The sequence below is a fragment of the Primulina eburnea genome, chromosome 3 (genome assembly GCF_022965805.1).
Source record: "Primulina eburnea isolate SZY01 chromosome 3, ASM2296580v1, whole genome shotgun sequence".
Taxonomy (NCBI): domain Eukaryota; kingdom Viridiplantae; phylum Streptophyta; class Magnoliopsida; order Lamiales; family Gesneriaceae; genus Primulina; species Primulina eburnea.
Genome location: NC_133103.1, coordinates 52,175,781 through 52,201,776, shown reverse-complemented (window position 1 = coordinate 52,201,776; position 25,996 = coordinate 52,175,781). Strand labels below are relative to the sequence as shown.

Below are 25,996 nucleotides of genomic sequence, written 5' to 3'. Positions count from 1 at the left end.
ATGTGCGTAGATTCATGTCGGACCATCCAATAAATTTCGTTAGACCGTTTCGGAGGGCGTAGCATCGGCCTTTACCAAAAATTCCACCGATTTTTTTTTTGTAAAAATTTTTCATTTTACCAACCTGATTATGAACCCGGCGGCTTTGATACTAATTAAAGGCAATGCCCCGAAACTCAGGGTTGGCACCGGTTTTGTTTAACAATCACACAATAAAAAGCAACCAGCCTCGTAGCACAGTACAAACCAAAACAAGTTTATATCATAATTTCAAATAGAAATAACATTGTCTTTACAACTCAATAACCAAAAAAAAAAAAGACATAATCTAATGCGGAAGCATTACAACTGAAAGTTAAAAAACTTAGACTAAAAACTTGAAAGTTCAACAGCCCCAAAACTAGTCTAAGTCTTTTTCCTCGGGTTTATATGAGAAAGGATTGTAAGGGGTGAGCATTTTGAGAAATGCTCAGCAAGTGGGGTCGAATCGAGCACAATATAATAACATGAATAAATTTCGAAAATCACATGATTTCATACATAATTCATAACGCATGCATAACATTGACCATGCACTGAGATTCCTCTTCTCTATATGGTTTACTGATATTAGTCCATAATTTTTATTCCTCTAAGGGTCGAGGTCATATAACAGTTACAATCTCACGGTGTAAGGGCCATAAACATGTCATATTAGGATTCCCATCCATATACAGTCGAATCCTCACAGTTCTCAAAATCATATGACAACAAACACGAGAACGGAGTAGAAGAAGGACGTGTACTAAGCCGCATTTTTGAAAACGAAATAAATATGCATAAACGAAACTTACTCTTTAAAATAAGCCCACTTATTTTGGTTTTTGAGTGCTAAAAACGTGGGAGCACAATTGCTTGTCTTGGATCACTTCTTGCTCCTTACTCGGGTTACACTTCGGCTCACTTTCTTGCCTAACTTTGGACGATTTTTAAGCAATATTTCGACTAGGGAAAGCTTTTGGAAATTTCGAAAATTACAGCAAGAATTTTCGAAATTTTGGTGTGAGGAATGGCTAGGAGTGATGGCCTATCTATAGGTGAATGAGTGAGATTTAATGTGGCAGTCAAATTCTTGCCAAATAATTATAATAATAATATTAAAAAAAACAACAATAATAATTAAAAACATGTGATTTCGATCTTTTGCTCGATTAAAAAAATTAAGTTTCTTTATTTTTGGATTTTTTTAGTAAAATAAAAATATTATATAAACATCTTTTGGTAGATAAAAAGGCAAGTAAGAATCATGTTTATAATTTTGAAAGAATGACTGAAAAGTCAAATGTATAAAGCGGTGATTAACCAGATGGGAAATAACTAAAATAATATATGAGTAAATATTTTTAAAAAAAAATTGCTCTTTTTAAATCTATATATTAATGTTTTTCTCTTTTAGTTTTTTTCCAGACATGAAATATCATTAACATTGACGAAAGTTTTTCCGAATGTACAAGAGAAATTATATTTTAATAAACTGGCATATATATTTTCGTTTCGAGTCTTTTTGTCTATCAATTTTTCATCTTTAGTTTTTTTCCACCAAAGTAACGACTAGGCATCCCAAATGTCAACAATGTTCTGTATCAAGTTACCGTCTTTCAGCATAACATCATTATTTTCTAGTGTCATTTACTTCATCATTTTTCCGACCAATGTTAGCAACTCGGTGAAAACAAACTAAAATAATAATAATAATAATAATCATCATCATCGTACAAATAATTAGTTGACTTAAAATGAAAAATAACCGAATAAATAATAAAAAAAATGAAAATATACAAGTTATAAGATCAAAAATATAATTGTCCGAAAAGTATATGTACGATTAATTGACGATTTTTAAGGAATCTAAAATTGATTCTGAAACAAAATTTCTAAGTAAATAATTAAAAATTTAGTAGTTACTGTTCAAAAGTTTTAAAAAAAGGAACCGTAAATTATTTAATCAAACATCTTCACTTATATTATTCAAATATACATAATTGTTTACATTCTACACACCACATGATATTAACACCATCATACGCAAAACATTCATACAAGAGTCCCACCCTTGACATACTCCGTGTAAGCCAAAGCTATCAATCCTACCATTGCAAGCCTTCCATTCCAAAGCTCTGCATCAGATGTCATCAATCCCCGCGATTTCGAATCCGCGCTCACACCTTTAAACAACGGCACAAGTGATGCCACGGATAGCAAAACAGTTGTCCCGAGAAACCACGGGATCCCTCCGTTTTGTATTTGGGAAAAGATATCCTGTCCTCTGGTTAATTCTACTGCAATGGCTGACACGAATCCGATCATGGCTAGACGCCCGTTGATCCTCTCCGGGCCAGGCCCGTCAAAGGCCATTATGTTTGTTATCTTGGTGCTTTGCTGCATTCACGTAGATTGAGCTCACATGTGAATATATGAATAATTTTTAATGTATTATGTATCGTATTAATTGTAACAACAAGAAATATTGTCTGGATTTGAATTAACCTCAGGTTGCGGCGGTGGAGGAGGTGTTGAAAACAACTTAGGAGGAATTGGAACTGCTGCTTTTTCTTTCTCCCCAGCAACATCATCACCATCCTGTTAAATCAAGAACTCCAATAGTATTTTAATCAAGAAGGAAGATAACCCTCGTATTAATTAATGTATATTATTTACTTAAAAAAGTGTACATCATAAAATAGTTTCACATTATATATATACCTCAGTCATGCTTCGAATTTTGAACTTCAAATCCCTCTTAAAAAGTGACGCACTCTTCAAAGGTACAAACTGGTTCAAACCAACGGTTCTTGAATTAAAACCAGCTCCACAGATCATTTGCATCCCTGTTGCTGCAGCTGCCATATTGTGTATTTTGTGTGAAAGAAAACTCAGAATTTTTCTATCAAAATAAGTTGTATTGGAACAAAAGTCGTATTTAGTTTGAATGTGGGAGTGTGTTGGGAATGTGGGTTTATTTATAGATGTAATATCGGAGCTTTTTGGCCAGAGAAATTGTGGGTATTTCTTGTTCCACGTAAATCCGCTATTATTCGCACAACATCGTATGAATATGGACTCATAGGCACCGCACAGGTTTCTTTTCAGCATGTGTACGGCTATAAAATTCTAGTTGGGTCGGTGTATGAAATTATGTAGTAATTAATAACTATTTCACACAAAATTCAAACTTTATGTAACCTTTCTCTGTAATAACATTACAAAATAATGGTGTCAAAATTTAAATGAGGATGTTAAGATCCAAAGGTCGTTGTGAGGATTTTGAAATAGGTTATGTTATGTGAGGCGTTTTTATTTTGAGTCTATTATTCGCAAAGTGTCAACTTTTTGCAAATATATTATTTTCTCAATTAATTATAGGTTTCACTAGTGTTGATGGTTTTCAAAGCATCCGAAGTGAAACTCATTTCATCTCACCATTTTTCTTTGATACACGGAAATATTTTTTGAGCAGTTCGATTTGGTTTTATAAAAAATGGGTGCTATTTTTTGGTGGCATCAACTAATTATTTTGTGTGTTGATTTAATGAAAAATCCTACATTCGTTGTTACATATAAGGATTAAGGAAACAATTGACTTGCTAAGATTGTAAGATTTGTGGCCCATGATCATCAATAAAAAGGAATGTAGAATAATGTGGTGCGTGAAATGGTGCAGAAGATTTGAGGCCTAAAGAAAGATAATTACAAATTTAACTTTAGGGATTAAATAGTATTGTATTAAATTTCAGTATTGTGTATGTCCTTGTCTGATCACTAGTGTAGAATTTCCTTAATTTACTTCGCATATCCAATGAAATCGTAGGTAGATAATTGTAGAAGTAGAAGTAGACGAATGTAAAGTAATCGGGTATCAGTTTACTTTGCATTCTAACCGAATTCGTATTCAAGAAATTAGCAAAGTCTTTGGTCGGTTCAATGAGGGAAAACCGGTCCGGAATTAGACTAATGTCGAAGTAAAACAACGTCTTTTACTTCATCGATTTCGTAAAGTATTACAGTAATAGCTTATATACAACTTCATATTTTACATTGATTGACGAAGTAAATGTTTTGTATAACTTCAAAGGCTTTGTATGTTGGTGAAGTAATTGATGCGAACGACTTCGTTGTTATGGAATTATGATGAAATAAATATATTCTATAACTTCGCCATAATTGTTATTTGTTGAAATATTTGGTATTTGTTACTTCACAATTTACATTTATTGACAAAGTAGTTGATTTAAAATATTCTAGTTTTTGTATTATAGTGAAGTAATTAATAAAGAACAATTACTTCACAATTATTGAGATGTGATGAATTAAATTTTTTCTTTAACTTCGACACAATTTTAATATGACAAATTATTTTGTTTTTTATTACTTCTTCATTTAGTTTAGTGTTGAAGTAAATAATCATATTTTATTGCAACACAATTTTAATTTAACGAAGTAATTCTTGATCACCACCACACTAATTTAATAAAGTAGTGAAGTAAAAACATATATATTTTTCACATTATCAAAATAATTTAAATAATATACAATAATATCACTATATAAATACACACACATATATATAACTTAAATACATTCATTTGATTCATAAATTATCCATCTAAAAACGATGAAAATCCACGAATCCACAAGTATATCTATCAATTCACAAGTATATATCCACAAATTCACAAGTATAACCCAAAAATATATCCACGTGACCAAATGTTTATATTCACAAGTATATCCTAACATGCATAATGACAAACCAAATATTTATCCCAACGCACACGATGCATTTAAGCACCTACATAAGAGTAGACGAATTTGATCCATTCACTTCTAACTTCATCATATTGAGATTGGTTGTAATATTGTTTCTTGATTGATCTTGCAAACTGAAATGTTATAAAAAGTACAAGTTGCATTAGATTAATAAGATCATTCATCCAAAAAAATGACAATATCCACAAACCCACAAGAATTTATTGTTTCTTCTCCGATCTAGAGGGTACCTAGCAGAAATCTTCGGGTTTGAATTTAAGCTATTTATAGTTGATAAGATTCAGAGTAAAATATAAGGACAATAAAATCAAAATTTAAGTAGTGTACAAATGAAAAAAGTTTTACAACAATGAAGATTTAAATGTTCTACAAATGGTTATGCCATATTTAGAGGACTGTGTCGTTTACATGTGAAAATTCTTACAAGGAGAAGTCAAAAGGTGAAAGAGGAGAAAGCAATAGGTAAAGCATTTAAATGTAAAAAATCAAGAGTTAATATCTAAAATGACAAATTTTGTGAACTTATTTTTGCTCACGTTTCAGCAATATGAAACAATTCCTTAACCCCAATCAATAGACCCGATCACACTAATTAATCATACACACCACTGTCACAATAAAGACCAAATCATATTCATATAAACAGCAAAACTAAGCACATCATATACAATAAAATAAAGGGAAAAACAACATATCAATTATCATAAAATAAATATTACCATATGCATATATATCCCAACGGAAACAAATTATCTCAACCAATAATTCCAATAGCACAAATTCCAGAATTAATAATTATATAGATTTCATGTGCACATATCTCAATGGCAGCAGTTTATCTCAATAATAAACCAGAGCATATAATAAAGAAGAAACTTACCATCTTCTCCAACTGTGGATTTTCAGATTCAACTATTTCTTTCATGTACTTCATCACACATATTCATACATCAACGTATGAATATGGACTCATAGGCACCGCACATGTTTCTTTCCAGGATGTGTACGGCTATAAGATTGAAGTTGGGCCGGTATTTCACACAAAATTCACTTTATGTAGTTATTCGTCTTTCTCTATAATAACATAATATTAAATAATAGTGTCTAAATTAAAATGAGGATGTTGAGATCCAAAGGTCGATATGAGGATTTTGAAATAGGTTATGTTATGTGACGCTTTTTTATTTTGAGTCTATTTTTCGCCAAAGTGTCAAAAAATTTTCGGATATATCGATTAGATGGGAAAATGATATTTTTATCTACTTAGTTGTTTTATATTTGTTCGATAGTTCACGAGCCGCTCGCAGGTCTTAATATATTTCTAATATAATTATATATTAAATATATATACATTTCAAGTCTTTCAGACATTCCGTGTCTTTCAAACTTTCGTTCTCGAAACTTACTGTCCAAATAGTAGTTCGAATAGCTCGCTTATAGGTTCAAAGATTTCATCTGAATTCGAACGCGAACCAAAAAATTAAAAATTTCGAACTACGAATTGAGCTCAACTCGAATATATTCAATTTTAGCAGAATTCGAATATATTCGACCTGAGCTAGCCCATCCACTATGTGTTTATATATTTATACTAGACCATCTAATAGTGAGATATATATGTGATGTGCGTAGATTCATGTTGGCCCATCCAATAAATTTCGTTGGACCGTTTCGAGGGGGTAGCATCGGCCTTTACCAAAAATTCCACCGATTTTTTTTTTTGTAAAATTTTTCATTTTACCAACCAGATTATGAACCTGACAGCTCTGATACCACATAAATGCCATGTCCCAAAATTCAGGGTTGGCACCAGCATTGTTTAACAATCACACAATAAAAAACAACCAGCCTCGTAGCACAATACAAACCAAAACCAATTTATATCATAATTTCAAATAGAAATAACATTGTCTTTACAACTCAATAACCCAAAAAAAAAAGATATAATCTAATGTGGAAGCGTTACAACTGAAAGTTAATAAACTTAAACTAAAAACTTGAAAGTTCACCAGCCCCAAAACTAGTCTGAGTCTTCTTCCTCGGGTTTATCTAAGAAAAGATTGTAAGGGGCTGAGCATTTTGGGAAATACTCAGCAAGTGGAGGGCGAATCGAGCACAATATAATAACATGAATAAATTTCGAAAATCACTTGATTTCATACATAATTCATAACTCATGCATAACATTGACCATGCACTGAGATTCCTCTTCTCTATGTGGTTTACTGATATTAGTCTATAATTTTTATTCCTCTAAGGGTCGAGGTCATATAACGATTACAATCTCACGTTGTAAGCAGAGACGGATTTAATCTAGGGTTGTACAAGGCTGTAGCCCAGCCCACTTTTTTTTTAGCAACGGTTTTTCAGCAACCGTCGCTAATATTTGCGACGGTTTTACTAAAACCGTCGCCGATGTGGATCGGCGACGGTTTTAATTCAAATAGTCGCTATTAGCGACTGTTTTTTTAAAAACCGTTGCTAATAGCGACGGTTGTTTCAAAAACCGTCGTACATCAATGTCTTAGTCCAATCATGTCCCGTCCATTTACAAGGATGAGACCAAATTCATCCCATATCCTCTTATCCGCCCCACATTTTCTCTCCCAAGTCCCAAGCCCTTTAGCGACAGAATAGAATTGCGGACTCCCGAAGAAATCGAATTGCTCATCGGCAAGGCAACAATCCAGGTAAGAATCGGATATACATTTTTTATTTTGTTTTTTATAGCTTCTCTGTGCATGATTTGTGGTTTCTTGATTGTTTGTTGTTGAGTTGTTGATTGACTATTACTTGTTTATTTGTTTAATAATTATTTTATTCTTGTTTAAGATTATAACTTGAACTATTTCAAAATGGAACATCAATAGAACATCATTACCACTTTGATGTTTTTAATGCAGCAATAGATTTCATTTTGATGGAGTTAAATTGTAGAACCCGTAAATCAGTCTACGTATAAGCCATGCATAATTCTAGACTTTTAAAAATTTAATTGACTTCATTGCATGATTATTTTAAATGCATTTCTTTGAAGTTAGTTATTTTATTATTTCAGTTCAGTAGTTTGATTTTTTAGCATTTCAGTTATTTCTGTGAGGCCGGACCGAAGTTGGAGTTTAGAGATAAATTAAAGATTTCAGAAAATATATCCAGGATTTTATTTAGCTAGCAAGTAAGTTAATTTAAGTTAAAAAGAAGTTTAAGGAATTATTTAAGTTATTTGAGCTGAGTAGAATTGGAATATCCAAAGTTTTTATTTTGCTATGATCAATGATTTCATGTGTTATGGTTATGGGATATTCATAAATTGATATGGTCAAGTTTTGGGAGATGATTTTATGCTTGATTTTAGAAGGAGTTTGGTTGTTATAATCCATAAGAATTGAGTGGAATAAGAAAAGGTTGGATAATAAGTCAAGTAAAGGCGTTTTTAGGAGTTCGTGTCGGAGGAGTAGCGCTCGGGTGCAGCAGCGCCGCACCTGCGCTGCCATTGGCAGCGCACCTCGGCCAGGCAGCATTGGCAGCGCAGGGGCGCTGCCTGTGCGGCAGCAGGCCGCACCCGCGCTGCCATGTGCAGCGCGGGTGCGCTGCCTGTGCGGAAGCAGCGCTGCTCCAGCGCTGCCCATACGAGTGCGGGTGCGTTTCGTTCGATTTTTATACGGAAAGTGCATTTTCAAAACACACTTTTAAGGTTGGGAAGGAATTTATATTGCATTTTGTTGAGATCCATCTTCATTTCTTCCTTTCTTCTTCTCTCTCATACGTTTCTTTCTCATCTTCTTCCCCAAAATTTTCTCTTCCAAATCTTCAACCAAGTTCAAGGATTTTTGAGGAAATCTTAGCATCTCCTAAGTCTAGGTGCAAGCTACAAGGTAAGATCTTAGTTATTCTTTGGTTTTACAAGGAATTGTTGGGTTGAAGGTTTGCGTTGACTTTATAGATCTATGTATATATGGTGTTAATTCATAGATTTTATGGTGTTTATTGTTGTAGGGATTCTTTTGAGGTCGTCTTTGCCACCAAATGTTGATTGGGTTGTAAGTAGGGGCTATTTCTTGTGCTCACATGATATATATGTATCCAAGCCATTTTTATTGATGTCTAGCTTCTTTCATGGACATGTTATTGTCATATTTGTTGATATATATTCATTGATCCAAGAATTTCATTGATTTCATTGATAAAGAAGCTAGCAAGATATTGTGCCTATCAAGTGTTTGTTCAATTGTCCCAATGAATTTCATATGCTATAATTCAAGGAATGATAGTAATTCATGCATGTCATTGGCCAATCACATGAAGAGTATCTCTCACAGTCTGGTATATATTTTCATATATCACAGAGATACTATCCATAGGTTATCTCTCACAGTCCGATATATATTTATATATATTAACAGAGATAACATTCACAGATTACAGATCATTGAGCTATTGTTTCATTTCCTTTCATTCATGTTATGAAATACCATCTATATCGATTTTATCATTATTGTTCATTGAAGATGGTATTATTCAATGTTTATTGCCATTGCAATGTTTCAAGCCAAGCCATATAAATATGTATTTGTTATGTAAAGTTCTCTACTTACTGAGTTTTATCTCATTTCAGTTAATGTCATGTGATGCAGGTAATAAAAAGATTTGAAGCAGATTGTCCAAGGGGAAGAAGTCATATAGCTACTGTATTGGAAAAGTTTTATTTGAATATGTTAATGATTTTATTGTGGTGTGATGAACATTTAAAGTTTTTAAAAATATCATGTATTTTATTATATGTAATATTGGTATTTGAATTAGATGTTTGAGATTATGTATGGTATGTATTGTAAGATAATGTTTGTAATGTATATACAGTATAATTATTTTTATTTTAAAGATAAATGCTTCCGCTGATGTCAGGTTATTTTATATTTTAAAATGTTTATTTAAGCGGGTTGTTTCAAGAATAATAATTTATTTAAGTTCCTAAATTAAGGGGTTAGTTCACTAAATTATTTAAAGAATAAGTAAGGCTTTAAAGGTTTAGAAATTCATCAACTAGATAATATTTTCTCTCCTATTTTATTGAAATTTTCTGCCACCCTCATTGACTAGATAATTCATTTGCCAACTCTCCACATTTAACCCCTTTCTTTGTATTTAATTAGTAGGATAATCTTTTAATTTTTGGGAGCACCATTTAATTAACTAATAAGCATTATCTTAGTCTAGCTATCAAAGAGAAAATCGGCCCCCTTTTTATTTGAAAGATTTTATTAGTTGGCAATCTATTTCTTAATTATCCTTCCCTTAAAAGTTTCTAGGTAAATATTCTCCTAACTTTTAAATCCCTATCAAATAATTAATTTAGCACCATTCCTCCCTTGTACCTAGACACCATGATCGACCCTATGCACCCCAATATCCCCTCAAAATCTTTGATATCATTCTTGTTTCCTATCTAGCAAATAAACTAGGATAGAAAGATTATTCTCCTCCCTCTTTCTTGCAATCTTCCCATATATTCCCTAGCCTTCCTCCCCATCTCAGCCACCGAAATTTGAGAGAATTGAGAGCATTTTCAGAGAGGGAAAAACCGTGAGGAAGTAGAGAAAAAAAAGGGTGAGAAATCGAGTAGAAAGAAACAAGAGAAACATTCCACTCCTCCGCGTCGCGTCGTCGTTGTTTTATTCGTTTTTCGTTCGAAACAAACCAGGCATGTATATACTTTTTCTAAACCTCAATCAAGTCATATTATCATTATTTTTTTAACATCACATGATCATCTTTATATGCAAAAACCGAAATACATCAAGGATTTTCAGAAAAATGCAACATGCAGATTTTTCGGCCCTTCATTACATGCTTCACGGGTTTGCTCTTGTTTTGATGTTTCAGATGGATGGCTCGACTCCAGGCTCACTAGGCTACTTCTAGACACATACTAGGGTGTTTCAAGACCATGATGGTCCATTCAAACAAGCCCCATGCATGATAGAAATCGAAAATGACAGCAGCTTTCTTTCTTGTCATTTGAGTTTCGAAAATTCTGTTCTGGGCTGCCAAGGGGGTGGATCTGATCTGGGCTGCCACAAGGCATATAGCCATGGTTAGATCACTCCCCTAGCATGTCTAAGACGTGACTAAGTCGCCCTTTTGGTGGCTTGGTCGGTGGTGCATCGGTTTTAAAATAAACTGCAAGAACAGCCCCTCCCCTCTCGGCCTTCAGTTTTTGACAGCAAGTGTGTTCGTTTTGTTGAGGCGTGGTGTGAATCTTGTTTGGCCTAGGGCCCTTAGCCACGGTTTACACCCTTGCCCTAGATGTCTAGATCGTGCCATGGTCAATGAAATGGCCATTGGAACGACAGGAGACAACAAGCGAAGCCAAACTCCCTACGCGCGCAGAATTTCCTTCTCGGCTAGGTGTGTAGTCTCGTTTCTGGTGTGGTGCGAATTGTGGCTGGTCTTGTGCCCTTAGCCATGGTTCAAATCATTCCATGGAATGTTGGTAAGAGTCTCTGGTCGGTGGTTCACGCCCCTAATGGCCGATAGTCTCGAAACCAACGCAAGTCTTGTAATTGCGCAGCTGCTGGAAATTCACAGCAAGTTGTTGTGACGGTGCGAAGGCTCGTTCGAGTTCTTGGTTGGCTTTTAGCCTATGGCCTTGGACTGGACAGTGTCTCATCGAGTTAGAAAGGTCACGTTTTTGACCGTTCGTGATTCGGATCATTTTTGAGGTCGTACGAGAATTTACGGTGCGATGTGTCAAATTGACTCTCGAAAGAGCGTTTCTTGTTTTGGCCTCCATTTCACCTAGGTTTCGACCCTCATAATTTTAGGAGCATAAATTCATAATTTTAAGTGTATTTTAATCATGACGTCACGTTGGTTCAGTGTTGGTTCGGGTTGGTTCAAAGTCATGATTAAAGTACGAGGTCGTTAGACGTTTCTGTCGCATTTTCAAAAATTTAATTGCATAAGTTTGCCCAAGAAAATCCATTGCATATTTTCATGGCATATTTAGGTTGCAGCGAGCCTGGGGACGATCCAATCCAGTTGGTAACATATACAAGAATTTTCATTATGCCAGTTAATTATTTTACGTGCATTAAATAGAAAATGATTATTTTTTAGATTTATGCGATATGGCTTGTGGTTCATTCACTATGTGGGAGTATTATTTTATACGATCGCCAGTGACCGCTCAGTTCAGTTTGGTACCACCTGGTCGCCAGTGACCGGCCAGCTCAGTTCAGTTTCAGACTCCCCGGTAGCCAGTTACCGATCAGTTCAGCTTAGTGCAGTGGCCACAGGCGTAAAACATAATCTCAACCGAACATTTTTACCAGTTATTTCAGTACAGGGCTCCAAGGAGCAAATATTTTTACTGTGATTTTCAGTTCAGTTAGGCACGTATTATAATTGCTCAGTACAGATTATTTTCAGCATGTCTCATGACATGATATTTTATCCCATGCACATTTTACTTCAGTTTTTACTCGTTACCTGCGATATATGCATGCTGAGTCTTTAGGCTCACTAGACTTGATTGTTGTAGGTACTGATGAGGCCAGGGCCGAGGGCGGGGACCAGTGAGTCAGCTTGGGTTGGCAGTAGTGGCACCCGAGGACCTCAGTGCAGCAGTTGTTATTTTATTCCGCAAACAATTTTTATCAGTCATTGGATAATTTTCAAATTGTTATTGTTGGCAAAACTTTATTTTCTTCCGCTGCTATTATTTTAAACTTTGAACTGGATTTATCAGTTTATTTTATGAATGATGCCATTTAAGTTCTTTTAAAAAGAAAATTTTAATTTTCCGCAAAGTTTCAAGCAATATTTTCGGGCTTTTACAGTTGGTATCAGAGCCTATGTTCTTGTAAAGGGTTACACTACTACTGACCACGAGAAGCTCACGAAGTCACGCCTTCGGTCTGTAAGTGTTACTTTTCAGCATTTTATTTAAAGCATGAATTATTTTGCCAGCATGCTTCCATGAAATAATTTCGACCAGATTTCAGTATTTCAGTGTTCATTTCAAATTAATTATGGAATTATGCATGTTTGTTACGTATGGGTTATGTTGGAACAGTATGCCCCCTAGACGCCAAGTAGGATGCCCGAGAGGTGGTGGCGAGCACCGTCGCGAGGACAAAGACGATCAGAGACAAGAGAGGCAGACACCTCCTCTTCCTCCTCCACCTCCACCTCCACCGGACATGAATGCCCAGATGCTAGCTGGGATGACGCAGTTCTTCGCACGGTTTGCGGGGAACAATGCCGCAGCCGTAGCCGCAGCCGCAGCCAGGCCGACAGGGCCCGAGGCTGTTTACGAGAGGTTTATGAAAATGCGTCCAAAGGATTTTTCTGGGACGTCTGACCCCATGATTGCTGAGGGATGGATCAAATCCCTCGAGGTCATCTTCGAGTTTATGGAGCTAGGAGATGCCGACAGAGTCAGATGCACCACCTATCTATTCACTGGAGACGCCCACTTATGGTGGGAAGGAGCGTCGGTAGCCCTGACCTTGGCTACACTGTCATGGACCCGCTTTACGGAGGTTTTCTACTCCAAGTATTTTGCTGAGGAGGTTCGCACCAGGCTGACCACCGAGTTCATGAGCCTGCGACAGGGTGATATGACGGTTACGGAGTTCATCCGTAAGTTCGAGAGGGGCTATCACTTTGTGCCCCTGATAGCGAATGATGCCAGAGCCAAATTGATGCACTTCCTGGTGGGTTTACGGCCGATCTTGCGCCGGGATGTTAGGGTGTCTGACCCTGCTACATATGAGATTGCCGTCTCCAAGGCCCTAGCCGCATAGCAGGATCTGTGGGACATCGAGAGGGATCGCCAGGGCAAGCGCCCCGTCCAAGTACCACACCGCCCTCCTCCTCATCAGCATCAGCAGCAGAATAAGAGGCCATTTCATGGGCCGCCTATAATCAGAGGCCAGCAGCCGCAGCAGCAGCAGGGGCACCCAGCCCCGAGGACTTTTGAGCACCCAGTCTGTCCCAGGTGCTCACGCCGCCATCCTTGAGCGTGTATGGCTGGCTCAAGAAAGTGTTTTAAGTGTGGCAGTCCAGACCACGTGTTGCTGCAGTGCCCTCAGAGACATTTGCCTACTCAAGGCAGAGTTTTTGCTCTCCATGCAGCGGAAACAAACCCGGAGACTATGTTGTTGACAGGTACCTTTAAGCATTTAGTTATTATTCGAATTTCAGTTTTTTGGGAATCGGGATTTAGAATTTTGAACCTAGAACTGTTATAGGATTACATGCTCTACTCAGATTTATTTCGGGGGAATTAAACTAGAAGAACCTTGACCTTTGCATGTCTATAAGTTTAGTCCTTGTAGTGGGATTCAACTTAGAGTTCCGATCTTTCAAGGAGAATTTTTATATCCGGTTCCGCCACCAAGGCCTTAATAGATTCAGGGGCCACTCACTCGTTTATTTCGGAGGTCTTTGCAAACTTTCTCAAGATCAAGACCATTGGGCTAGACATAGCCTTTTCAGTAGTGTTGCCGTCAGGCAAGGAGATGGCAGCCACCAATGTTATCCGAGATATAGATATGGAGCTGCACGGTAATCTTGTTTATGCGGATCTGATCGTGCTACCGATGCCAGAATTCGACATCATCCTAGGGATGGACTGGCTATTGAGGAACAGAGTGTTGATAGACTTTCAGCGGAGATCTGTTCTTGTCCGACCGCCTGGGATGGAGCAATTCTTATTTGAGCCAGACAGGTACTTTCCTTTACCGCGCATTATTCCATATGTTCAGGCTAGGAAGCTCATGCATAGAGAGTGTCGGGCATTTCTAGCGACCTTTTTATCTGTCCCCGAGGAACCCAGCCAGTCAGCCTCAGATGTTTCGATTGTCAGAGATTTCTTAGACGTTTTTCCCGAAGACGTCTCTGGTATGCCACCTGAGAGAGAGGTGGAGTTTTCCATTGAGCTTATGCCAGGTACGGCTCCGATATCCAAAGAGCCGTACCGACTAGCACCGACAGAGATGGCAGAGCTTAAGAAGCAGATTCAGGAACTTCTGGACAAGGAATTCATTTGCCCGAGCTTTTCACCATGGGGCGCGCCAGTCTTGTTGTTAAGAAGAAGGATGGCTCGATGAGGCTTTGCATTGACTACCGGGAGTTGAACAGGGTTACAGTTAAGAACAAATACCCACTGCCGAGGATTGAGGATCTGTTTGACCAGTTGCAGGGCGCTTCGATTTTCTCTAAGATAGATCTGCGCTCCGGTTATCACCAGTTGAGGGTGAGAGATGTTGATGTCTCGAAAACTACTTTCAGGACTCGTTATGGTCACTACGAGTTCCTTGTGATGCCGTTCGGTCTGACGAATGCGCCCGCGATCTTCATGGATCTCATGAATCGCGTATTTCAGCCGTACCTCGACCAGTTTGTGATAGTGTTCATAGATGACATTCTCGTCTACTCCAAGAGTCGGGAGGAGCACAGTAGACATCTGACCACAGTGTTGCAGACCTTGCAGAAGCACAAATTATTCGCAAAGTTCAGTAAGTGCGAATTCTGGTTAGAAAAGGTGGCGTTCTTAGGCCACATTGTTTCTAGCAGTGGCATTGAGGTAGACCCAGCGAAAGTCGCTGCAGTCAGAGATTGGGTTGTGCCACAGAATGCATCTGAGACCCGCAGTTTTCTGGGGCTAGCAAGATATTACAGGAAGTTCATCCAGGGATTCTCCTCCATTGCCGTTCCACTCACATCATTGACAAAGAAGAATGTGAAGTTTGTGTGGAGCGATGAGTGCCAGAAGAGCTTCGATACTTTGAAGCAAACTCTTATTTCAGGACCAGTTTTGGCCACACCTTCAGGACCCGGCGAGTTTGTCCTTTATACCGATGAGTCGAAGCTCGGTCTTGGCGCAGTATTGATGCAGCATGGGAGAGTGATAGCATATGCCTCTCGACAGCTGAAAATCCACGAGAAGAACTACCCCACCCATGATCTAGAGTTGGCCGCTGTAGTTTTTGCATTGAAGATTTGGAGGCATTATTTGTATGGGGAGAAGTGCCAGATCTTTACCGACCACAAGAGCCTCAAGTATTTCTTTACGCAGAAGGAGCTGAACATGCGTCAGAGGCGTTGGTTGGAGCTTGTGAAAGATTACGACTGTGACATTAGCTACCACCCGGGTAAGGCTAATGTAGTTGCAGATGCACTGAGCAGAAAAGTCGCAGTGATGGCTCACTTGACGATTCAGGGACCTCTTCAGACTGAGATGCAGAGGTTTGATCTCGAGACTTATCCTCAAGGTAGAGTTCCTCGTCTATCTACTTTGACGATTCAGTCATCTCTTCTTGACCGTATTCGCAGTGGTCAGTCAGCAGATGAGCAATTGGCACAGTGGAAGAAGAGAGGTGAAGCCAAGGGCAGTGTCTTGTATACAGTCACCGACGGTATTGTGAGATACCGAGACAGGATGTGGGTTCCTAGCAGTGATTATATCCTATCAGACATCTTATCAGAGGCCCACATGTCCCCGTACTCTATTCACCCTGGGAGTACGAAGATGTACAAAGATCTGCAGCTATTGTATTGGTGGCCAGGGATGAAGAAGGACATCAGGCGATTTGTATCCGAGTGCCTGACTTGCCAGTTAGTGAAGGCCGAGCATCAGAGACCGGCAGGTTTGCTCAAGCCTCTTCCTATCCCCGAGTGGAAGTGGGAGAACATTACCATGGATTTTGTGACCGGTTTGCCGAAGTCAGCCAGAGGATCGAATGCCATCTGGGTGATTGTAGATCGTCTTACCAAATCAGCGCACTTCTTGCCTATTAAGACGACTTTCACCATGGTTCAGTATGCAGAGTTGTATAACCGGGAGATAGTACGACTTCATGGTATTCCAGTTTTGATCGTATCTGACAGAGATCCTAGATTCACTTCCTCATTTTGGAAGAGTTTGCATTCGACTTTGGGTACTAAGTTACTGTTTAGCACAGCTTTCCATCCGCAGACAGATGGGCAGTCGGAGCGAGTTATTCAGATTTTGGAGGATCTTCTTCGTGCTTGCGTCATTGATTTCTCTGGGAGTTGGGAGTCGAACTTACCATTGGTTGAGTTCACCTATAACAACAGCTTCCAGTCTTCTATTGGTATGGCACCGTATGAAGCTTTGTATGGCCGTAAGTGTAGATCTCCTGTTCATTGGGATGAAGTAGGAGAGAGAGCAGAGTTGGGTCCAGAAATTATTCAGCAGGCTGCAGATGTAGTAGTCAAGATCCGTGATCGGATGAGGACTGCTCAAAGTCGACAGAAAAGCTATGCAGATCAGCGGAGGAGAGATTTAGAGTTTGTAGTGGGAGACCATGTCTTTGTGAAAGTGGCACCTATGAAGAGTGTCATGATATTTGGCAAGAAAGGGAAGCTCAGTCCGAGATTCATTGGACCGTTTGAGATCCTCGACAGAGTTGGGACGCTAGCTTATCGTGTAGCTCTTCCGCCGAATCTGGCCGGAGTACACAATGTCTTTCACGTCTCGATGCTGAGGAAGTATATGGCAAATCCTTCGCATGTGCTAAATTTCGAGCCGTTGCAGCTTACTCCGAACTTATCTGATGAGGAGAGACCCGTGCAGATCCTAGACAGACAGGAGAAGGAGCTTCGGAACAAGCTGGTTAAGCGAGTCAAAGTCAGATGGCTCAACCATTCAGAGGAGGAAGCTACGTGGGAGTCTGAGTCAGAGATGAGAGAGCGTTACCCCGAGTTATTCGGTGAGTTCTAATTTCGAGGACGAAATTCCTTTTAAGGGGGGAAGGATTGTAGAACCCGTAAATCAGTCTACGTATAAGCCATGCATAATTCTAGAATTTTAAAAATTTAATTGACTTCATTGCATGATTATTTTAAATGCATTTCTTTGAAGTTAGTTAGTTTATTATTTCAGTTCAGTAGTTTGATTTTTTAGCATTTCGGTTATTTCAGTGAGGACAGACCGAAGTTGGAGTTTAGAGATAAATTTAAGATTTCAGAAAATGTATCCAGGATTTTATTGAGCTAGCAAGTAAGTTAATTTAAGTTAAAAAGAAGTTTAAGGAATTATTTAAGTTATTTGAGCTGAGTAGAATAATAATTTATTTAAGTTCCTAAATTAAGGGGTTAGTTCACTAAATTATTTAAAGAATAAGTAAGGCTTTAAAGGTTTAGAAATTCATCAACTAGATAATATTTTCTCTCCTATTTTATTGAAATTTTCGTCCACCCTCATTAACTAGATAATTCATTTGCCAACTCTCCACATTTAACCCCTTTCTTTGTATTTAATTAGTAGGATAATCTTTTGATTTTTGGGAGCACCATTTAATTAACTAATAAGCATTATCCTAGTCTAGCTATCAAAGAGAAAATCGGCCCCCTTTTTATTTGAAAGATTTTATTAGTTGGCAATCCATTTCTTAATTATCCTTCCCTTAAAAGTTTCTAGGTAAATATTCTCCTAACTTTTAAATCCCTATCAAATAATTAATTTAGCACCATTCCTCCCTTGTACCTAGACACCATGATCGACCCTATGCACCCCAATATCCCCTCAAAATCTTTGATATCATTCTTGTTTCCTATCTAGCAAATAAACTAGGATAGAAAGATTATTCTCCTCCCTCTTTCTTGCAATCTTCCCATATATTCCCTAGCCTTCCTCCCCATCTCAGCCACCGAAATTTGAGAGAAGTGAGAGCATTTTCAGAGAGGGAAAAACCGTGAGGAAGTAGAGAAAAAAAAGGGAGAGAAATCGAGTAGAAAGAAACAAGAGAAACGTTCCACTCCTCCGCGTCGCGTCGTCGTTGTTTTATTCGTTTTTCGTTCGAAACAAACCAGGCATGTATATACTTTTTCTAAACCTCAATCAAGTCATATTATCATTATTTTTTAACATCACATGATCATCTTTATATGCAAAAACCGAAATACATCAAGGATTTTCAGAAAAATGCAACATGCAGATTTTTCGGCCCTTCATTACATGCTTCACGGGTTTGCTCTTGTTTTGATGTTTCAGATGGATGGCTCGACTCCAGGCTCACTAGGCTACTTCTAGACACATACTAGGGTGTTTCAAGACCATGATGGTCCATTCAAACAAGCCCCATGCATGATAGAAATCGAAAATGACAGCAGCTTTCTTTCTTGTCATTTGAGTTTCGAAAATTCTGTTGTGGGCTGTAATGGGGGTGGATCTGATCTGGGCTGCCACAAGGCATATAGCCATGGTTAGATCACTCCCCTAGCATGTCTAAGACGTGACTAAGTCGCCCTTTTGGTGGCTTGGTCGGTGGTGCATCGGTTTTAAAATAAAATGCAAGAACAGCCCCTCCCCTCTCGGCCTTCAGTTTTTGACAGCAAGTGTGTTCGTTTTGTTGAGGCGTGGTGTGAATCTTGGTTGGCCTAGGGCCCTTAGCCACGGTTTACACCCTTGCCCTAGATGTCTAGATCGTGCCATGGTCAATGAAATGGCCATTGGAACGACAGGAGACAACAAGCGAAGCCAAACTCCCTACGCGCGCAGAATTTCCTTCTCGGCTAGGTGTGTAGTCTCGTTTCTGGTGTGGTGCGAATTGTGGCTGGTCTTGTGCCCTTAGCCATGGTTCAAATCATTCCATGGAATGTTGGTAAGAGTCTCTGGTCGGTGGTTCACGCCCCTAATGGCCGATAGTCTCAAAACCAACGCAAGTCTTGTAATTGCGCAGCTGCTGGAAATTCACAGCAAGTTGCTGTGACGGTGCGAAGGCTCGTTCGAGTTCTTGGTTGGCTTTTAGCCTATGGCCTTGGACTGGACAATGCCTCATTGAGTTAGGAAGGTCACGTTTTAGACCGTTTATGATTCGGATCATTTTTGAGGTCGTACGAGAATTTACTGTGCGATGTGCCAAATTGACTCTCGAAAGAGCGTTTCTTGTTTTGGCCTCCATTTCACCTAGGTTTCGACCCTCATAATTTTAGGAGCATAAATTCATAATTTTAAGTGTATTTTAATCATGACGTAACGTTGGTTCAGTGTTGGTTAGGGTTGGTTCAAAGTCATGATTAAAGTACGAGGTCGTTAGACGTTTCTGTCGCATTTTCAAAAATTTAATTGCATAAGTTTGCCCAAGAAAATCCATTGCATATTTTCATGGCATATTTAGGTTGCAGCGAGCCTGGGGACGATCCAATCCAGTTGGTAACATATACAAGAATTTTCATTATGCCAGTTAATTGTTTTACGTGCATTAAATAGAAAATGATTATTTTTTAGATTTATGCGATATGGCTTGTGGTTCATTCACTATGTGGGAGTATTATTTTATACGGTCGCCAGTGACCGCTCAGTTCAGTTTGGTACCACCTGGTCGCCAGTGACCGGCCAGCTCAGTTCAGTTTCAGACTCCCCGGTAGCCAGTTACCGATCAGTTCAGCTTAGTGCAGTGGCCACAGGCGTAAAACATAATCTCAACCGAACATTTTTACCAGTTATTTCAGTACAGGGCTCCAAGGAGCAAATATTTTTACTGTGATTTTCAGTTCAGTTATGCACGTATTATAATTGCTCAGTACAGATTATTTTCAGCATGTCTCATGACATGATATTTTATCCCATGCACATTTTACTTCAGTTTTTACTCGTTACCTGCGATATATGCATGCTGAGTCTTTAGGCTCACTAGACTTGATTGTTGTAGGTACTGATGAGGCCAGGGCCGAGGGCGGGGACCAGTGAGTCAGCTTGGGTCGGCAGTAGTGGCACCCGAGGACCTCAGTGCAGCAGTTGTTATTTTATTCCGCAAAAAAATTTTATCAGTCATTGGATAATTTTCAAATTGTTATTGTTGGCAAAACTTTATTTTCTTCCGCTGCTATTATTTTAAACTTTGAACTGGATATATCAGTTGATTTTATGAATGAGGTCATTTAAGTTCTTTTAAAAAGAAAATTTTAATTTTCCGCAAAGTTTCAAGCAAATATTTTCGGGCTTTTACATAAATACTCGGTTCAATGAGTCATTGGTGGGACTTCTTTCTCTTAGTACAGCTTTAGATCCTAAAAATTCATTTGACTCATTTAACAGTGATGATATTTGCAAGCTTGCGAAGAAGTTTTATCCTGGAGATTTCACAGCTCAAGAAATTGTTGCTTTGGAGTATGAATTGATACATTATAAACTTGATGTGATGCAGAATTTAAAGGTTTCTACACTTGTTGAGTTGTGTCAGCAATTGACCGAGAGTGGACGGTCAAGTGTTTATGTTATGTTGACTAGATTAATTCATCTTGTTTTGACATTACCTGTGTCTACTGCCATTACTGAGCGGGCTTTTTCAGCAATGAAGCATGTCAAGACGGCACTTCGCAATAAAATGGAGGATGACTTTCTTGCCGATTGTATGACACTCTATATTGAACGAGATTTAGCTAAACATATTGATGTAAAATCTATTATTGATGAATTTTATGTTTTAAAATCTCGTAGGGCACAACTTCGTTGAATGATATAATGTAAATTTTTTTTAATAATATATAACTTATCATATTGAGTTCAAGCCCCCCCCCCCCCCCCAACTTCTATTCCTGGATCCATCCCTGGGTGTAAGTGCCATAAACATGTCATATTAGGATTCTCATTCATATACAGTCGAATCCTCACAGTTCCCAAAATCATATGACAACAAACATGAGAACGTAGTAGAAGAAGGACGTGTACTAGGCCGCATTTTCGAAAACGAAATAAATACGCATAAACGAAATTTAATCTTTAAAACAAGCCCACTTATCTTGGTTTTTGAGTGCTAAAAACGGGAGCACAATTGCTTGGCTTGGATCACTTCTTGCTCCTTAGTCGGGTGACACTTCGGCTCACTTTCTTGCCTAACTTTGGACGATTTTTAAGCAATATTTCGGCTAGGGAAAGCTATTGGAAATTTCGAAAATTACAGCAAGAATTTTTCAAAATTTTGGTGTGAGGAATGGCTAGGAGTGATGGCCTATCTATAGGTGAATGAGTGAGGTTTAATGTGGCAGCCAAATCCTTGCCAAATAATTATAATAATAATATTTAAAAAAAACAACAATAATAATAATTAAAAACATGTGATTTCCATCTTTTGCTCGATTAAAAAAATTAAGTTTCTTTATTTTTGGATTTTTTTAGTAAAATAAAAATATTATATAAACATCTTTTGGTAGATAAAAAGGTAAATAAGAATCAGGTTTATAATTTTGAAAGAATGACTGAAAAGTCAAATGTATTAAGCGGTGATTAACCAGATGGGAAATAACTAAAATAATATATGAGTAAATATTTTTTAAAAGAAATTGCTCTTTTTAAATCTATGTTAATATTTTTCTCTTTTAGTTATTTTCCAGACATGTAATATCATTAACATTGAAGAAAGTTTTTCTGAATGTACAAGAGAAATTATATTTTAATAAACTGGCATATATATTTTCGTTTCGAGTCTTTTTGTCTATCAATTTATCATTTTTAGTTTTTTTCCACCAAAGTAACAACTAGGCATCCCACATGTCAACAATGTTCTGTATCAAATTACCATCTTCCAGCATAACATCATTATTTTCTAGTTCCATTTACTTTATCATTTTTTCGACCAATGTTAGCATCTTGGTGAGATGAATTAAAATAATAATAATAAAAATCGTGCAAATAATTAGTTGACTTAAAATGAAAAATAATTGAAAAAATAATGAAAATGAAAATATGCAAGTTATAAGATGAAAAATATAATTGTTCGAAAAATATATGTATGATTATTTGACGATTTTTAAGCAATGTAAAATTTAACCAGAATGGGGAATTCTAAAACAAAAGTTTTTCTGAATGTACAAGAGAAATTATATTTTAATAAATTGACATATATATTTTCGTTTCGAGTTTTTTTGTCTATCAATTTTTCATTTTTAGTTTTTTTCCACCAAAGTAACGACTAGGCATCCCACATGTCAACAATGTTCTGTATCAAGTTACCGTCTTTCAGCATAACATCATTATTTTCTAGTGTCATTTACTTCATCATTTTTCCGACCAATGTTAGCAACTCGGTGAAAACAAACTAAAATAATAATAATAATAATAATCATCATCATCGTACAAATAATTAGTTGACTTAAAATGAAAAATAACCGAATAAATAATAAAAAAAATGAAAATATACAAGTTATAAGATCAAAAATATAATTGTCCGAAAAGTATATGTACGATTAATTGACGATTTTTAAGGAATCTAAAATTGATTCTGAAACAAAATTTCTAAGTAAATAATTAAAAATTTAGTAGTTACTGTTCAAAAGTTTTAAAAAAAGGAACCGTAAATTATTTAATCAAACATCTTCACTTATATGCTTCCGCATGTTCCTATTTCTTTCTGAGTTGTAAAGACGTTGAACTTTTGGAAAATTTATGATAATAAACTGGTTTGGTATATGCTGTACTACGAGGCTAGTTGTTTTGCAATTATGTGATTGCGAGATAACGCCGATGTCGACTAACCCCGGTCTCGGGGCGTGACAACTTTCTTGCCTAACTTTGGACGATTTTTAAGCAATATTTCGGCTAGGGAAAGCTATTGGAAATTTCGAAAATTACAGCAAGAATTTTCAAAATTTTGTTGTGAGGAATGGCTAGGAGTGATGGCCTATCTATAGGTGAATGAGTGAGGTTTAATGTGGCAGCCAAATCCTTGCCAAATAATTATAATAATAATATTTAAAAAAACAACAATAATAATAATTAAAAACATGTGATTTCCATCTTTTGCTCGATTAAAAAAATTAAGTTTCTTTATTTTGGATTTTTTTAGTAAAATAAAAATATTATATAAACATCTTTTGGTAGATAAAAAGGTAAATAAGAATCAGGTTTATAATTTTGAAAGAATGACTGAAAAGTCAAATGTATTAAGCGGTGATTAACCAGATCGGAAATCACTAAAATAATATATGAGTAAATATTTTTTTAAAAAAATTGCTCTTTTTAAATCTATGTTAATATTTTTCTCTTTTAGTTTTTTTCCAGACATGTAATATCATTAACATTGAAGAAAGTTTTTGTGAATGTACAAGAGAAATTATATTTTAATAAACTGACATATATATTTTCGTTTCGAGTCTTTTTGTCTATCAATTTTTCATTTTTAGTTTTTTTCCACCAAAGTAACAACTAGGCATCCCACATGTCAACAATGTTCTGTATCAAATTACCATCTTCCAGCATAACATCATTATCTTCTAGTGTCATTTACTTTATCATTTTTTCGACCAATGTTAGCATCTTGGTGAGATGAATTAAAATAATAATAATAAAAATCGTGCAAATAATTAGTTGACTTAAAATGAAAAATAATTGAAAAAATAATGAAAATGAAAATATGCAAGTTATAAGATGAAAAATATAATTGTTCGAAAAATATATGTATGATTATTTGACGATTTTTAAGCAATGTAAAATTTAACCAGAATGGGGAATTCTAAAACAAAAGTTTTTCTGAATGTACAAGAGAAATTATATTTTAATAAATTGACATATATATTTTCGTTTCGAGTCTTTTTGTCTATCAATTTTTCATTTTTAGTTTTTTTCCACCAAAGTAACGACTAAGCATCCCACATGTCAACAATGTTCTGTATCAAGTTACCGTCTTCCAGCATAACATCATTATTTTCTAGTGTCATTTACTTTATCATTTTTTCGACCAATATTAGCATCTTGGTGAGATGAATTAAAATAATAATAATAAAAATCGTGCAAATAATTAGTTGACTTGAAATGAAAAATAATCGAAAAAATAATGAAAATGAAAATATGCAAGTTATAAGATCAAAAATATAATTGTCCGGAAAGTATATGTACGATTAATGGACGATTTTTAAGCAATCTAGAGTTAACGAGAATGGGAAATTCTAAAACAAATTTCTAAGTAAATAATTAAAAATTTTGTTGTTACTGCTCAAAAATTAAAAAAGAAAAAAAAAAAAAGAACCGTAAATTATTTAATCAAACATCTTCACTTATATTATTCAAATATACATAATTGTTTACATTCTACACACCACATGATATTAACACCATCATACGCAAAACATTCATACAAGAGTCCCACCCTTGACATACTCCGTGTAAGCCAAAGCTATCAATCCTACCATTGCAAGCCTTCCATTCCAAAGCTCTGCATCAGATGTCATCAATCCCCGCGATTTCGAATCCGCGCTCACACCTTTAAACAACGGCACAAGTGATGCCACGGATAGCAAAACAGTTGTCCCGAGAAACCACGGGATCCCTCCGTTTTGTATTTGGGAAAAGATATCCTGTCCTCTGGTTAATTCTACTGCAATGGCTGACACGAATCCGATCATGGCTAGACGCCCGTTGATCCTCTCCGGGCCAGGCCCGTCAAAGGCCATTATGTTTGTTATCTTGGTGCTTTGCTGCATTCACGTAGATTGAGCTCACATGTGAATATATGAATAATTTTTAATGTATTATGTATCGTATTAATTGTAACAACAAGAAATATTGTCTGGATTTGAATTAACCTCAGGTTGCGGCGGTGGAGGAGGTGTTGAAAACAACTTAGGAGGAATTGGAACTGCTGCTTTTTCTTTCTCCCCAGCAACATCATCACCATCCTGTTAAATCAAGAACTCCAATAGTATTTTAATCAAGAAGGAAGATAACCCTCGTATTAATTAATGTATATTATTTACTTAAAAAAGTGTACATCATAAAATAGTTTCACATTATATATATACCTCAGTCATGCTTCGAATTTTGAACTTCAAATCCCTCTTAAAAAGTGACGCACTCTTCAAAGGTACAAACTGGTTCAAACCAACGGTTCTTGAATTAAAACCAGCTCCACAGATCATTTGCATCCCTGTTGCTGCAGCTGCCATATTGTGTATTTTGTGTGAAAGAAAACTCAGAATTTTTCTATCAAAATAAGTTGTATTGGAACAAAAGTCGTATTTAGTTTGAATGTGGGAGTGTGTTGGGAATGTGGGTTTATTTATAGATGTAATATCGGAGCTTTTTGGCCAGAGAAATTGTGGGTATTTCTTGTTCCACGTAAATCCGCTATTATTCGCACAACATCGTATGAATATGGACTCATAGGCACCGCACAGGTTTCTTTTCAGGATGTGTACGGCTATAAAATTCTAGTTGGGTCGG

At 36.8% G+C, this 25,996-nt stretch overlaps 2 protein-coding genes across 2 annotated transcripts; both read right to left on the bottom strand.

The window, feature by feature from the left end:
• Positions 1-1,964: 1,964 nt before the first annotated feature.
• Positions 1,965-2,957, bottom strand: LOC140827891 (early light-induced protein 1, chloroplastic-like). Its single transcript, XM_073190830.1, has 3 exons — positions 2,743-2,957; positions 2,527-2,619; positions 1,965-2,418 (listed from the first exon to the last, which is right to left on the bottom strand). Exons 1-3 carry the CDS (start codon positions 2,884-2,886, stop codon positions 2,074-2,076), a joined length of 582 nt encoding a protein of 193 aa, XP_073046931.1. The 5' UTR covers positions 2,887-2,957; the 3' UTR covers positions 1,965-2,073.
• A 21,849-nt stretch (positions 2,958-24,806) lies between these two features.
• On the bottom strand, positions 24,807-25,790 carry LOC140828570 (early light-induced protein 1, chloroplastic-like). The gene is made up of 3 exons (XM_073191509.1): positions 25,576-25,790; positions 25,360-25,452; positions 24,807-25,251 (listed from the first exon to the last, which is right to left on the bottom strand). The coding sequence occupies exons 1-3, from the start codon at positions 25,717-25,719 to the stop codon at positions 24,907-24,909; spliced, it is 582 nt and encodes a 193-aa protein (XP_073047610.1). The 5' UTR covers positions 25,720-25,790; the 3' UTR covers positions 24,807-24,906.
• Positions 25,791-25,996: the final 206 nt, after the last annotated feature.